This window comes from Corythoichthys intestinalis, chromosome 18, assembly GCF_030265065.1.
Source record: "Corythoichthys intestinalis isolate RoL2023-P3 chromosome 18, ASM3026506v1, whole genome shotgun sequence".
In the NCBI taxonomy this organism is placed as follows: Eukaryota; Metazoa; Chordata; class Actinopteri; order Syngnathiformes; family Syngnathidae; genus Corythoichthys; species Corythoichthys intestinalis.
The window spans coordinates 31,483,932-31,496,547 of record NC_080412.1 but is presented as its reverse complement, the minus strand read 5'-3'; the positions used below and the strand labels follow the sequence as shown (position 1 = coordinate 31,496,547).

General features: G+C 40.9%; 1 protein-coding gene across 3 annotated transcripts; it reads left to right on the top strand.

Annotated features, from left to right (window-relative positions):
* LOC130906533 (septin-4-like) lies at window positions 1–11,996 on the top strand. 3 transcript variants are annotated; one of them, XM_057820971.1, is made up of 12 exons: window positions 1–398; window positions 603–833; window positions 918–1,014; window positions 1,083–1,169; window positions 1,267–1,390; window positions 1,458–1,592; window positions 4,647–4,764; window positions 4,832–4,933; window positions 5,004–5,100; window positions 10,145–10,307; window positions 10,377–10,479; window positions 10,554–11,996. In XM_057820971.1, exons 1-12 carry the CDS (start codon window positions 324–326, stop codon window positions 10,614–10,616), a joined length of 1,395 nt encoding a protein of 464 aa, XP_057676954.1. In that variant the 5' UTR covers window positions 1–323; the 3' UTR covers window positions 10,617–11,996. The 3 variants fall into 3 exon arrangements, with proteins under 3 accessions (XP_057676954.1, XP_057676953.1, XP_057676955.1); XM_057820970.1 differs by having other exon boundaries at window positions 10,374–10,479; XM_057820972.1 differs by having other exon boundaries at window positions 2–58; window positions 10,374–10,479.
* Window positions 11,997–12,616: the final 620 nt, after the last annotated feature.

The window sequence follows — 12,616 nt, the reverse complement described above, 5'->3', positions numbered from 1 at the left end:
TGTGTCCTCAACATGGAGCACATGTCATCACCAGTTCGCTTTCGTAGCAACAATAAAGGTCTGTTGTCTTTTATTTTTCAAATTTAAAAATTTTAAAATTCGTACGACTTTATTTGACCTTCCATCACTTGTTTACACTCGCTTATAAATAGGCTATGGTGTATCTTTACAAGCAGTTTACTTTCTGCTCGGTTCTAATGACCATTCTTACACACTGTTGCACATTTATTTCATAGCCTTTTTATATATTTTATAGTCTATTAAGTGTATGTTTGGGAAAGATATTTCATTTCACGCCGTGCTGATTCAAAGATGCATGATGTATGTATGGATGTATAATCAGCAATACAATTGTGTTTGTATGTATGTGCGCAGCTGCAACTTTGTCAGAAAACGAGGTAAGACAAAAGCATTTGTGCACTAATGCTAGTTTTTTTAGTGTATGTGTGTGTGCTGTAGTCTTAAATCTCCACCCACCCCCATCCGTGTTGGAGAATTAAAAGCGGGATTAAATGGCCGCAAAGCTTTGTGGGTAATGGGAGATGACAGCTAAAAGGAGGCCAGACGATGCCAACCAGGTAACTCCGCCTCTTTTGTTGCAGCTATCGAGTCTTCGCGTGAAGGACGAGGATAGTGTTCCTTTCCCCTTTGCCAGTAGAATCCCGCCAACCGCCTCGCACTCCCTTCCCCCGGCCTGCCCCTCGTCACCGGACCGTTCCTTTGCGCCCGCCACGAGGACGCCCATATGGCAGCGCTCACTGGACTCGCCACTTAGCCCTGCCTCTCGCCCCCGCAGCCCATGGGGACTCTTTGACCCGTATGACTCGCCCGAGGTCAGAACTCAAAATATCGCAATAATAACCTCAGTGGCTGCTATTTAAGTCAATAAATATATGTACTGTATGTAACATTATCAGGATCAGGACAAAGAATACGTCGGCTTTGCCATGTTGCCCAATCAAGTCCATCGAAAAACCGTGAAAAAAGGTTTCACCTTCACGCTGATGGTTGCAGGTCAGTCCGACTCTTCGCATCGGATTCAAATTCATAATCTTCCAGATTCAAAAAATCAAAACGTACAGGCGAAAGCGGCCTGGGCAAGTCGACGCTGATCAACAGCTTGTTCCTCACCGATCTTTACAAAGAGCGAAAGATTCCTAACGCGGAAGGTAAAACCCGGAACTCATCGACAGTCAGACAGTTCAACAGAATGTGAGAATTTCTTCAGAATTATCACAATAATTATTGTGTTCATGTGTGCTGTAGAGCGCATCAGCCAAACAGTCAGCATGGTAAAGCACACCGTGAGCATTGAGGAGAAAGGCGTCAAGCTGAGGCTGAGCATCATTGACACACCGGGTTTCGGCGACGCCGTCAACAACATGCAAAGGTCTTCCATGCATCCGCACGGTTCTCCGCAATAAGAGGCGTGGGTTCTTATTTTGTGTGCTTTGCAGCTGGAAGCACCTGGAGGACTACGTGGAGCAGCAGTTCGATCAGTTCTTCAGGGACGAGAGTGGCCTGAATCGCAGGAACATCCAAGACAACCGCGTTCACTGCTGCCTCTACTTCATCTCGCCTTACGGACACGGGTACCTATTAGTTACGGTAGATCAGGCCCAAAAAATTATCACGATTACGCAAAGAACATCTCTCAATGTCAATATTGGAAACGGCAGACTCAAAATTATAAACATATCAAATGAATAATAAATTAAATAAATTAAATTACGTAATATAAAAAAATATAAATAAATTATCTCAGCAATAAAAATAATGTATCAAAACATTAATGACTCCCGTTTTAAGGTATATAAGGTAATACAATAATATACTGTCCTTTCTGGGATAATAAAGGCACGGTGGATTGTATTTGTAGAAAAGTTGTGTTCTGATTGCGTACACCAGGGGTCAGCAACCTTTTTGGTTTTTCTCGTTCGTCCGTGGGTCCGCATAGAGGTGTGCCGTGGTCCGGTAGTGGACCGCGGTCCACTAATTGAGGACCTCGGCTATAGATGAACTGCATTTCCATCATATTTGATTGATTAAATATGTCATGGCTAATTCATTGACTTCACAATAACTGACATGACACGCGGCGCAGGGCTGATCCGTTGGGGGCCTATTTTCAAAAAGTTAAAATTCAAATATTTTCAAAACCAAAGCTGCTACTGAGCTAAAACCAAAACAGGAACCTACCTTAGCCATATGAGTCTCCATGAGCAGCGGCATCAAAAATTCAAACTCATTCCCTTATAAAATCCCGATTATTTTTTTATATATCAAAACTAATAATGGCTATAAAATTCTCAGATTTTACACTAGATGCACAAAAATACCCAAATGCGGAGCTACTCACCTATATTTTCAGGCTCAATAGCAATATTTAACATATCATATAGGTTTTTGCCCAAAATAGGAACTTAATTTTTCTAAACTTAAGTTTTCAACAGCTAAAAAAAATCACTCAATTTTCACATCAGAAACTTAATATTTGAGGAAAACATGCACAATCAATTATAATATATAAATAGATTATTAATAAATTCTAAATAGAATAGCCTTTTATTGTCATCATACAGTTGTACAATTAAATTGTGGAGCATCTCCCTTTACAGTGCAGGATAGGATGCGTTAAAATCTCAAAAGTGACTTGCAAGTATAAAGTATAAAATCTAAATAAACATAAATATAAAATGCGTATGAGATAGTCCTATAATTCAGGCAGTGCAAATAATTGATGTGGTCTTACCAGAATGTGAGCCTCGTCTTTCAACAAGTCCCTGTTCCTTTCCGTCTCCTTTCTGCCCTCCTCGACTCTGCTCCTTTTCCTGCCGGTCGGCCACTCCAAGGACTTGTTCTTCCTCGCTTCTGAAGTCACATCCTTAGAGAAGTTCGCACCAAAACAGTTGAAGAGAGACCGCTGGGAACTCCAGCATGTGCTCTTGTGCTTCCTGCACAGCGAGATTCCGAAGGACGCCATGTGGGCCATGGGGAGTGATGGCCGCTTGAGGACCGCCGGCCCGTCTCCAGCTCTCCCTTGTCTTCTAGAATATCTCCAGGATGTCGGTTGTGTTCCTCCTTGCCCGTGGTCATGGCGAGGAGCCTCATCCCGGCGACCGTGTTGGCGTTGACGACCGATATGATGAGCCCGACGCTCTGCTACTCGATCGAAGAGCGTGCCAGCACCTTCTGGGTCAACTTATAGCTGGCCTTGACAGACTTTTAGTTCTCCCACATGGCCAGCACCTTCAGGCTCGAAATTCGAGCCGTCCTCATCCTCTCAGGCTCCTAAAAAACATGTTTTAGAAATATTGATGTTTTGATTCATCTTTTTTATAAAGTGAATAATGCTGGCCACTTACTTCAGCCCCAGGTCACCTGGGCAGCACCATACAGCCGTTGTTGTGGAAGCTGCTGTAGATGTTCTTCCAAAGGTGCACGGGGTTAAAGTAGACGAAGATCTGCTTGTTGCCATCGGCGTAAGGGTTCGTGTAGGAGCAGGTGCCCTCGGGGAGCTCAAGGCTGGTGTATTAGCCAGCATTGTTGGTGTGGCCGTCAAAGCTGAACGAGTGGAAACACAAAGAGCTTTTTCCGTTGAAAATTTTTGTGAATAATTGCTTAAATCCGTGTATTTTTTATATATACAGATGTAAAACAGTCTCAATTCTTGGTTAGTTAGCCCTTTAAAGCCTGCAACATGAAGCAACTGTCAGAGAATCCCAAAATTTAAAAAATAAGGTCCTAATGGTACTTTTTTCAAATTTGTAAAAAAAAAAAATCAAAATGAATCTGTGTAATAAGCGCTTTAATAGCTATAACCCTAGCTAAATCCAGATTTTTTTTTCCTCATTGAACCTGCAGATGCATGTGTTAACTTGCATCCATAATTTTTTTAAAAATAAATTTCAAAATTCTAAATTAGAGTCCCAAAATAGTGAAATTCTAAGTGTATTAAATGTGATACATTTGGCTACAAGGGGTTAGTATTTTACGTAAATATTGCGAACTATGAGGCGAGTCAGTTACGACAATTAGCCCTCGCTTTGCGTGAACAAAGAGCGTTTTTCCGTTGAAAATTCTTGTGAATAAATGCTTAAATCACTGAGTTCTTTATAGCTATGCACATAACACAGTCTCGATTCTTGGTTTAAAGCAGAAAACGGGCAGTTGGCAGTTATTTTATGGAAATATTGCCAATGCTGTAACGGCTAAATTCTCCCATTGATTATTTTCACAACGTTTCAAAATGCGTGTATAGTACGAAAAATATAATAATTACTTTGAATCCTGGAACAAATCATTCCGGACACAATCCTTCCTGTTTGTATGCAGTACAGCTTTCGTACTTTTTAAAAAATCTGTCTTAAATCCGGCTTGGGATCGCTGCATATGCGAGAGTTACACTGACTGCCACTGACTGCTAATAAAAGAGGCGGAGTGTTATACAGCCCCCTACGGGAAGGCGTGACGCAGTGAATGGCAAATGTGTCAAGTCATGTATGATGAAGTCTACGGCTAATTACTGAAATCGACCTTCAATTTATTACTTCAATCATAAAATCCCTCAGGCCTAGGTTCAAGCCATTTTATCAGTGAAGTTGAAGCGCTGGAAAGTCATGAGTTCTCATTCGTCATTTGCACAGCCTACGGCCCCTGGACGTGGAGTGCATGCGGGCATTGCACGATAAAGTCAACATTGTTCCTGTTTTGGCCAAAGCAGACTGCCTGACGAGGGAAGAGTTGTGCAGGAAAAAGATCAAGGTAGGTGTTTGCCCGAGACTGAGAAAGTTTTGTTGAGCTGCCCTTTGTAACGTGTTTCATGTCATAGATCCGTGAGGAGCTACGTCGCTTTGGGATCAACATTTACCAGTTCGCCGACTGCGACTCAGATGAAGATGATGACTTCAAGAGGCGCGATCAGCTTCTCAAGGTCACCTTAACCCACCATCCGGTCCATCTGGAACATTCACTAACGACGGATGTGTTGTGTTTGTGTGCAGGACACAGTCCCATTTGCAGTTGTCGGCAGCAACATCCTGGTGGAGAGCAAAGGCCGCAGATTCAAGGGTCGCGTGTACCCCTGGGGTGTGGTTGAAGGTAGTGGTTTTCACAGTGACACGAAGGGTCAAGCCAGAATGGCATGACATTTTGGCTTCAAAAATAATCCTATAAAAAAATAATCCTTCATTTCTCAGGTTTTGTGCAACATATTCATTAATAATGGTTAATAAAATATCACGTATGATTAGCTCAACTTACATGCCAATTGTAAAATTCGTATTACATGATTAATTTTTATATTTACAATTTTTGCGCTGTAGGTGTAGACACCACGTGATTGATCACGCTGGCGTGATCATAGGACTCAAGACTGTTAAACAATATACAGTGGTACCTCTACAGACGAACTGAATTCGTTCCATGACCTTGGTTGCAAGTCGAAATGGTCGTATGTCGAGCAGGATTTTCCCATAATACATTATAATGCAATTGATTTGTTCGACAACCCAAAAAACTGAGCTAAATCCTTCATAAATACTGCAAGTACAATTACAAATCTTAATTACACATAGCAAAACAAATTATAAATACAAATCTGAACAATAATAATAATCGAGAGAGTGAGATGGGTGCAGAAGAGTTTTTACTTTCACTTTTCATGTTCTGTTGTTGTTGTTGGCATTGGCTACGGCGGCCAGTAGCCGTGTTGTGTTGCACAAGTTCTGGAATAAATGATTAAAACCCTGACGAAGCTGGCAACTTCCTTACTAATGTTATAATATTAATAATTGTCACCTTAACCTATAAATGATTAGCTAACGGAGGTCAGAGGAGGGCCGTCTAGATCGTAAACTTATTCCATCATTTCCTTCTTATTTTCAATGGTAAGTTTCAAGCCAAAGTTACAGTATTGTGTAATCCAACATGGCGGCCGTCACGAAACAAAGAGCTTTTTAAGTTGAAAATTCTTGTAAATAAATGCTTAAATTGCACAATTTCTATAGATGTGAACGTAAAACAGTCTAGATCAGGGGTGTCCAAACTTTTTGCAAAGGGGGCCAGATTTGGTGTGGTAAAAATTTGGGGGGCCGACCTTGGCTGACGTCCTTTACGTAGAATAATATATTTAAGCACATTTTAGCAAGCCATTTTGTGTGTCACATTTGCTCTATTTTTTATTAATAATTTCAACAATCTCGCTACTAGCCTTTGTGGCGTTCTCTTTCGACTCTCGGCCTATTGCGAAATACTAATGCTTTAAAATTAAACTAGCTTCAAATTGCTTCAATTTCTCGCTACGTATCTTCCCTGTAATCTTGTCGTACATGTCAGTGTGTCTTGTATGGTAATGTTGCCTCACATTGAACTCTTTAAAAACAGCGACCGTCTCTTTGCAAATGAGGCTGACACAGTTGTTGCGTATTTTAGAAAAGAGATAGTCCAATTTCCACCTATCCTTGAAGTTTCGGCCGTCGCAGTCAACTTTTTTTTTGTTGATTGTCGCCATTTTAGAAAATTGGGAGTAAAGGGTCACACAGGGTAATTTTGCTCAGAGTGCTGCTACCTTTTAGTGGGTAAATGAGGAGCAGCATTTAGTGAGTAAGCTACTTCATATGCTGGTAGCAGTACTGCTGACCAATTTATTAAGTCTGTGCGGGCCAGACGTTATTGATTTTATGACAGAGGCTGGGGGCCAGATGAAATTTGACCACGGGCCGCATTTGGCCCCCGGGCCGGCCTTTGGACATGTCTGGTCTAGATTCTTGGTTAAAAGCAAAAAACAGGCAATGGCGTACCGCAAGCAACACGTCACTTCCGCTCATTAATATTCATGACATTAGCTACCGTTGCTAACCGAGGACAAGCCATCGTTTGTCCCTAATAGGAAATGAATGGAACCCGTGTACGAAGGAGACGTTTACAGCGCTAAACCTACCAATTCTCTCCGAAAATGATGTGCCTGGTGCCAAATTGACTGGCATAGATGTGGAAGAACATAAAAATATTCAGTTAAAGAGATGGCTTTAGTGTGGAAGGCTGAAAAAGACGAAAAAAACGAGCCGACCTAAGCATAGCTTTAGCTTTTTTATCGACGCGACTGACAATGACATTCTCCCGTTTCAACAAGCTATCCTTTACCATCAGCCCTGTCTTTCTTACATATCCTCTGGTTGTCCTACGTCTCTTACCGTTCTTGGGGGTAATTTAGTTAGCTTTGTGTAGCGATCGCAAATGCTACTCAGTGACAGCCAACGAACACTTTTATTTTTTCATTGATAACACATCTTAATCCTATAATTTATTTACACTCCCCCCTTACTAAAGTTGTTTTTATATATATATATATATATATAACAGAAACGGTAACAGTGGCAGTCAGATACCATTATAATTCTTTTCAGGTCATTCATTGTCAGACAGAAGCAGTACGGCACAACGTTACGCTAAAAAAATAAGTTAAAAATATAAAAATGGCTTACCTCATTGTCCTCTGAAAGACCATGCCAACCCAACATAATGTTTACTGTATATGAAACGTGAATGGATTCGCCGAGCTGGTGTTAAAGTCCGCGCAAGTTGATTCGGTCTTCACATTTTTTCCTCCCGAGTTTTTGGTTTCCGGGAACGTATGAAGAAAACATCCTTCATGGTCGTAATGTCTAGAGTCGTTTCTACAAGTTCCAAAAAAGCAATGCGTGATCGGCATGTTGGTTTTTGAAAGATTACCGGCGAAAAGTAGCACTTTTTACGTTGGGTCTATGCGAGGGCGGGTCTATAATGTCCCACTTCGGCTTTACTTCCGTTTTACGATGCGACGTCATGGTCTAAAAATAGCCTGCGTGCGGTACGCCATTATCGTTCATTTTACGTGAATATTTCAAGCCAAAGTAACACTAATTTTATCCATTGATTTTTTTCACATTTTAAACTGCATGCATGGTAATGTAATAATTACCTTGAATCCTCGACCAAATCACTCGAGACACTCCTGCCTGCTTGTAAAACCTTCGTCCTGTTTCCACCTAAATCCAGCGTCAGAACGCAGCGTGTTTGAGTTTATCACAGAGAAAGCCAACTCAACGTCACGCCTGGGTCAGCCCCCTACGGGAAGGCGTGGCCAGGGGTTAATTTGATCTTGCCGGAACAAGATCCGGCACCTCTTGATTTTGGCCTCCCAGTGTTCCGGGACTTATTTGGGCAGATCCGGCACCTCTCGTGCATTTAAAATAATAATATTATAAAAATGTTGGGGGGAAAGAAGGAGAGGAGTCGTTGATGGCTTTCTCCACTTTATTGTGGCAACAATAAACAAAATAATAGCGGACTGCCGCCACATTCGACTGCAAACTTTTGTTTCTTGCTCGTCTCCTCCTTGCTTCCTACTACTCACAACTCTACAGTCGCAATGTCTCTTAAACGGATCGTGCATAGTGTCTGGTTTTGAGCTTTTTGTTGACAACCGTATCGAACACACGACGTGCTGACAACTTTGTTTCTTTATTAACACATGGAGCTAACAGTACGAACACAGCTTGGGGCTCTCGGCAGGCTGTGCCTCTCTATCGCACTCCCGCATCACGTGACCAAAACAACAGTAACGTTGCGTGCACTTCAGGGTGCCTCGGAAAACATATCAGAATATTACACACAGTTAGGGATAGAACAGTTTAAAATAAATATGCATACATTCATTTACACAACAAATCCCAAGAATTGCATGTTGTTTTTAAAATATTAACGTCATCTGAAAGAGTCGGAGATTTGTTGATGCGCTGAAAAGCTGGACCAACAAATCAAGCCCCTGACATAATTAAAAAAAAAAAAAAAAGCGGCATCTGGGGCGCAAGCAGGCAGGATCAAACGGTATTTCAACATGCTAAAAAGACAGTTGCATTTCCTGTCTTTTTTCAAAAAGAAGGGAGATGCTTCAAAACGAGTCAGAAAAGCACAGACAAAAGAAAGAAAAAAAAGAAAAGTCCCGCAGCACAGCAAGTGGTTCGGGTTTTGCGTTTTGTTTTCAGCACCATTTTCTGCATATGTTCCGGCACCTGCCCCCGTGTTGTCATCCCTGCGCTGTCATAAGTACTTTGCGTTCCGGCACCTTATGATTTACCAATTAAGCACTGGGTGTGGCGCAATGTTTGTGGGAGCTATCTTGTCAACTGATGGTGGAGTCAATGGTTGACCAAACGCAACTTCAAAAAGGATAACGTAAAGTGCTCATTTCTCATTAAAAACACATTAATATTAAAAATAACCAATAAAAGCATGGAATATCCCCGACCAAAAACATTGCACTTTATTCTGGTGTTGAGTAAAAATCAGCACAGATTTTTTTTTTTGCCTGACAAAAATAAATGTGGGTCTGAAGGTGTTAAATAAAACAAACAAAACTCATCTTGATGAATTTAATCGCAGAAGTTATAACCTCAAAGTCGATGCGATATCGGTTAATCGTTCAGCTCTAGGTGGGAATGCAATGCTTTCAAAGCGAGGCAAACAATTACTTCCACTCACCTGTGTCGTTGTCCGCATCTGTCTACACACCTGTCCACTATCAAAAGAGCTTTAGTTTCGAAAGAAGTCATCCTTGCACATCTTTTTGAAATGAGGTTTGTTTCCAAAAAATAACATCCCTAATATTTCAGACAAAGCATACATTTCCTCGTCAACATTTTGAAAATCACTAGATTGAAAAAAAAGTGTGCTGCGCCCCTAGTGGTAGGCGTGTGTTTCTACAGCTCCGACGAATCCAACGATTCGAAAATGGTTCAGTAAAACATTCCGAATGCTTTTTATTAAACGGGTAACGACCACGTAACATGATTAAAAGCTCAAAAAAGTGACATTTGCATGCCACGCCCCTTAAAAAAACAACTGATGAGTTCAAGTCTTGTGTTACATGCGATTTCTAGGTTATGCTGACAGGATGTATTTTGTGGGACACGTTTTTTATATTTGGTCTCAGGCCAGTAAATATACTCAGAAACTGCATATTTTATGTGTATTATCTAGAAATTGAAGTGTTGTAAGTCAAATTCTGGATTGACCAATTTACAGAATTGTTTCCATTAGGGTTTTTCTTGAAGAACATTCAACCCGCACTTGTATTAAACTCCTTTTCTTTGGTTTGTTTTAGTGGAGAGTCCAGCCCATTCCGATTTCCTGCTTCTGCGGGATATGCTGGTGAGGACGCACATGCAAGACCTGAAGGATGTGACCCGCGAGAGCCACTACGAGAACTACCGAGCGCACTGCATCCAGAACATGACGCGCATGGTGGTCCGAGAGCGCGAACGGAGGCAGGCGCCGACGACCATCCGCCGATCGGCGTGTGCGCAAAATCCTCAGTCTTCCTGTTTCTTCAGCAGTTTGCGGGAAAAGGCTCGAGAAGCAAGCGACGTGGACGTCCCGCTGCCACTCGCAGCATTCGACGTGGAGAAGGAAAGGCTCATTTTTGAGAAAGACCAGGAGGTGCGCCGCTCAAGCAGTGAGTCTGGGAGGATCCTTGTTGTGGTTTTTGTTGATGTTGGTGTCGATGCTTGCAGCTGAGGAGGATGCATGAGCTTCTGGAGAGGATTCAGGAGCAGATGCACAGCAGCCGCATATGAAGATGAGACGATGTGACGCTTCTCAGAAACATCTGCATATTTTCATTGCCTACTTTTCATTTTGTTTCTACTGCCATCTAGCGGCCGTCGTAGTCGATCATATCTGTTTTGTAAATTATATACTTAATAAATAAAATTTAAAAAGCAGTACAATTTGGGGAATCGGGCAGAGGTGGGAAACGTAGCCAAAAAACTTACTAAGTAAGAGTAGGGGTACTTGTAAATAATATTACTCAAGTAAAAATAAAAGTAGTCATCCAAAAATTTACTCAAGTAAAAAAAGGATTCGTTGAAAAGAACACGAGTAACATTGTGAGTAACAGCTTACAATGCCTGCTTTTTTTTTTTTTTTTTTAAACATACAGTGGTACTTCGACATACGATGTCTTCGACTTCCGACATAAAATGTGACTCGCCATTTGTTTCTACATCAGACGACATTTTCAAAACATGACGATTCATGACTGGGCCGGTTTGTTTTCCCGCAAGACGGACGCATGGCAGATTTTCTTGTGAGAAAATCAACATGGGTTCCAAGAATGATAGTGCAGGTCATGAAAAAAAGGAAAAAGGCAAGGCTTACCATTGAAATGAAGATGGAAATGATAGAAAAATACATGTGCGCGTCCTTGAACTGGCTCGACAATATTGCCATAAAATGTCTACAATCTCGATGGTCCTCCCATGAATGTCGGTCTTTAAAAAATAAGGTGACAATTATTATGATTGTAACATCGCAAAAAAAAAAAAAAAAAACGCCAGCTTTGTCAGGTTTTTAATCATTTATTTCAGAACTTGTGTAACACAACATGCTTACTGTCCCCCGCAGCTGAACATGAAAAGTGAAAGTCCTCTCTCACTGTCACGTCAGCCACTCTGTGCGTTCAGGTACACCACGCAAAACACATTCGCCAGATTAGAACCCGATTTGTTACATTATTACAGGTATTATTATTACTATTATTATTCATAATTTATTTGTTTTGCTCTGTAATTGCTATTTGCAATAGTACCAGCAGTATTTATTAAGAATTTAGTGTAGGTTTTCGAGTTGTAATGTATTCTTGTGGGAAAATCCTGCTCAACATACGACCATTTTGACTTACAAACATGGTCCTGGAACTAATTAACTTCGTATGTAGAGGTAGCACTGTATATATTTTTTTCTTCAGCACAATATCCTTTATATACTGTAGTTATTATACTATAAACTATCACATGACCATATTAGGCCTAAAAGTTGTCACAAAAATAATTGAATTCAGACCACAACACTATGAAACATCGCCCGTCTAAAAAGCATGAGCGCCCTCTAGTAGAGAAAAAAAAAAAAACTTACTTCTGATAGGTATAATGGACGCATGTCGTTTTTGTTGAAACATCTCACTGGTGAAACTGAGCACATGTCTACACCTAGCAGTTTTTTTTTTTTTTTTTTTTTTTTTTTTTTTAAACCAAGGCTCCTGCTCTAATACGTCGGGAAAACATTACATCCACACCAGCATGTTTGTAGAAAAAAATCAAACATTCATTCATTTTTAAAGTACATTCATAACAATGCGTTAAAAATAATTGTCCATAATACACCCATCCTTCGCATGTGTTCTTCAATATGAAGAACTAACTTAGAAGCAAAAAAGCACCTAATTTACTCTAACTGTAAACATTGGGACAAAGTTTGTCGCAGTCAGTGATGTTTCCACTGTTAAATCGTCGGTCATCAGTGTTCACATGATGGTGCCACAAACGCAGAATTTGCACATCTTCACTTTGGGCGCAGTTTTCAAGAACCCTTGTTTAAATGTGCGTGTGAATGATAGGCCAAATCGTAGACAGTTCTTTTTTCCAAATATCCTGCTACGTGTAAACATGGCCAGAGACGGCCATTGTTGGCATCTCTAGAAAGAATAAAGTCAATATGTAGAATAAAGACGAAAAATGTAACGATTCTAGTGTAGCCCAAAGTAGTAGCATAAGAGTAGCGTTTCTTCACAAATCTA